The sequence below is a fragment of the Cyprinodon variegatus genome, unplaced genomic scaffold (genome assembly GCF_000732505.1).
Source record: "Cyprinodon variegatus isolate N-32 unplaced genomic scaffold, C_variegatus-1.0 Scaffold2254, whole genome shotgun sequence".
Classification (NCBI taxonomy): domain Eukaryota; kingdom Metazoa; phylum Chordata; class Actinopteri; order Cyprinodontiformes; family Cyprinodontidae; genus Cyprinodon; species Cyprinodon variegatus.
The window spans coordinates 11,110-13,843 of record NW_015152707.1 but is presented as its reverse complement, the minus strand read 5'-3'; the positions used below and the strand labels follow the sequence as shown (position 1 = coordinate 13,843).

Below are 2,734 nucleotides of genomic sequence, written 5' to 3'. Positions count from 1 at the left end.
TGGACTGGAAACACCACCTCACTGGTCCAAAGGGCCCAGAAGGTTCCTGCAGACCAGTTAGACAAAATGGAGGCCTGTCCAGGTTAGACCCCGCCTCTTTGTCCAGGTTAGACCCCGCCTCTTTGTCCAGGTTAGACCCCGCCTCTCAGCCACAGACCCCAGCAGCCCCACTGACTGTGGGGTGATCGGAGCGCTGCCGGTTTCCTCTCAGGACAATCAGTCTGATTTTAGTTTTTCGGTGAAACTGAGAATCTTTGCAGCGTTTATCTGATCCTCACAGCTGATCTCAGTTTATCTCATTATCAGATGATCAGAAGCGTCTGAATCATCCGCCGGTCCTTGTTTCCTATAGAAGGAGCTTGTTTTCCTTCTTGGTTGATTGATTTAGCTTCCAGTCAGCGGGCGCCGCCGCCCCGGGGACAAAGGTTCTTTCTCTACCTGTAGCTGCATCAGGTGTTCAGGGAAGCCAGGATTATGAGTCAGTGGCTCAGCAACGCTGCCGGCCCTGCCCTTGTTTGTTAACGCCTGCTAACAGGGAAACGAACGTGACCCGGGTTTGACCCCCGCTGCCATCCTCACCTTTTATAGAAGCAAACTATCCTGCCGTCAACAGGCCATTTATAGGAAGCACAAACATTACAAGATTTACAGTTGATGGAAGCTGTTAAACAAAGCAGCTGAATAAACTCAGGTCACCTCCAGTCATCTTGGCTTCATGATCTTTGCTTTTTCTCCGTCTGCCTGCAGACTGACGGGTTTCACCTCCTTTTGCGGAGCTGAAAACTCGCATGTTAGGATGAAGGTTTTATGATTTAGAACGTCCTTGATTAATAACTGGCTGAATAGAAATAAAAGTTTCATTCAGACCAGAGCTTTCCTGCAGGGAGGGACGTTCGCCACTTCCTGTGTGACGCAGGAAATTAACTTTGTTCCAATATTATTTCACACTAAATAATCCAGAAACAAAACTTTGACAAACTTCTTTAATAAGTTTAAAGTTTTAATAAGTTTCAAAGCCTTCTAATAAGAAGGCTTTGAAACAAACTTTGTTTTTTTTTCTCATTTTTTTTCTTCAAAATCTTCTTTTTAAGACTTTTATGAATTTTTTTTATTAAATGTTCTTTTGTTCTACTGATCATATTCTGTTTAATTAAGCCCAAAATGAACCAATTAAAATGCAAACCAATAGAAATGCTCCTTCATTCGTCCCCCCCAAGGAGTGAACACTTTATGTTCTGGAAAACGCATTTTGAAGAAAAATGCGTTTTGAAAAACTTAATCTGAAAAAACGGTCTGAGATAAAAGCAAAGTTAAAACCTTTTTTAGTTAAGAAGTGTTTTAAAGTTTTATTGTTAAATTAGCATTTACATGTTTTTTTCTCGCCATAATGGAACAGTTTTCACTCCATAGTCTGTGGATTGTTTATTATGGTGTCCTAATCTATGGAGATTAAAGTCTCTCATAGATTAGGACACTGACCTCCTTAATCCCCCAAATCCCAGAGAATTGCTTGGTGGAGAAACTCGGCATAAAAATGATGAGGAAAGAAATGATGGTAGAAGAAATGCTTTAACTCATTATTGGCAGCTGTAGGGTGGCGTTTCACTGCCATCTGGTGGCGTTAGGATGTCACTGCAGAGAGAGTCAGTCTGACTCCTTTCAGGGTTTTAATGTCTTTTTCTCACAAACGGAAAAATTCCTCTCAATGTCGGATGTTTGTTTTTTCTCTTCCTCTGAGGCTCTAATATAATCTACATTATTCTCACTCATTTAAATCAACTGGACCAACTTATTACATAAAATCCTAATCAATACGAGTTCAGATTAACCATCTAGACTGATTGAAGATGGATGAAAGGCCACAGAAATGTAACCGAGCGCATCCATCCATCAATCATCCATCCATCCTTCCATCCATCCATTACTCCTAATAACTCACTGAGGCTCCATTCTTCTTTCTTCTTCTTTTTCTTCCAGGTTTGAAGTCCAGGAGACCAAAGAGTTTCAGCTTTAAATCCGTTTTATTGCAGCATTTATCCATCTTACAGGATCAAATCTGCCAGCAGAAGGAAACCTTTGGATGTTGAAAATAAACTCAAACATTTGCAACATGTAAATTATTTTTTAAACCTTTTGATTGTTCCGTTTTTAAAACTTTTTCTTTAAATTTCCTTTTCTGAAACAAAGTCTCAGCTTCTAATAATAGAGGAACTGATTTCTCCCCATACTGCGGAGGGAAAAGAAGGAGGAGTTTAAATCAGCGTCACTTTATTTTATAATAAAATCAACAAGTCTGAAAAGATTGAGGCAAAAATCAAACAAACATGTTTATTGTGAAACTAATGAACGTAGATATTCATCCGGCAGACGCTGGGACTGCGTGCGCATCTAGCTCTCCTACATCCTTTGCTGACATCACTGGAAATGACTGTTACCTAGGCAACCAGCTTACTGGTAGTACGGCCTGTAGCGGCCCTGGTCTGGATGGTGGGGGCCCGGCATCTGGCCCTGCGGGGGCGGACCCTGCATCCGTGGGGGGGGCGGCCCTCTGGGGGCAGGCCACATGCCCGGGCTCAGCCCCCCCGGCTGGCTGAAGGGGGGGCTGAGGGTGCCCTGGTCCTCAGGGAAGGAGGGGTTATAGTGATGGGGTGGGGGGGCGTTGACAGGAGGGCCGCTGTGCTGCGGCGGGGGCCCTGGGGGCGGGTGGTTCATGTAGGGGGGCAGCTGACCCATG

The 2,734-nt window shown here is 43.8% G+C and overlaps 1 protein-coding gene across 1 annotated transcript in view; it reads right to left on the bottom strand.

Moving 5' to 3' along the window:
* Positions 1 to 2,234: 2,234 nt before the first annotated feature.
* LOC107080727 (E3 ubiquitin-protein ligase Hakai-like) overlaps positions 2,235 to 2,734 on the bottom strand; it is a 5,773-nt gene continuing 5,273 nt past the window's right edge. The window contains exon 7 of the mRNA XM_015368932.1: positions 2,235 to 2,693. Coding sequence (XP_015224418.1) covers positions 2,449 to 2,693 — 245 coding nt within the window. The 3' untranslated portion in view covers positions 2,235 to 2,448. The remainder of the gene's footprint in view (positions 2,694 to 2,734) is intronic.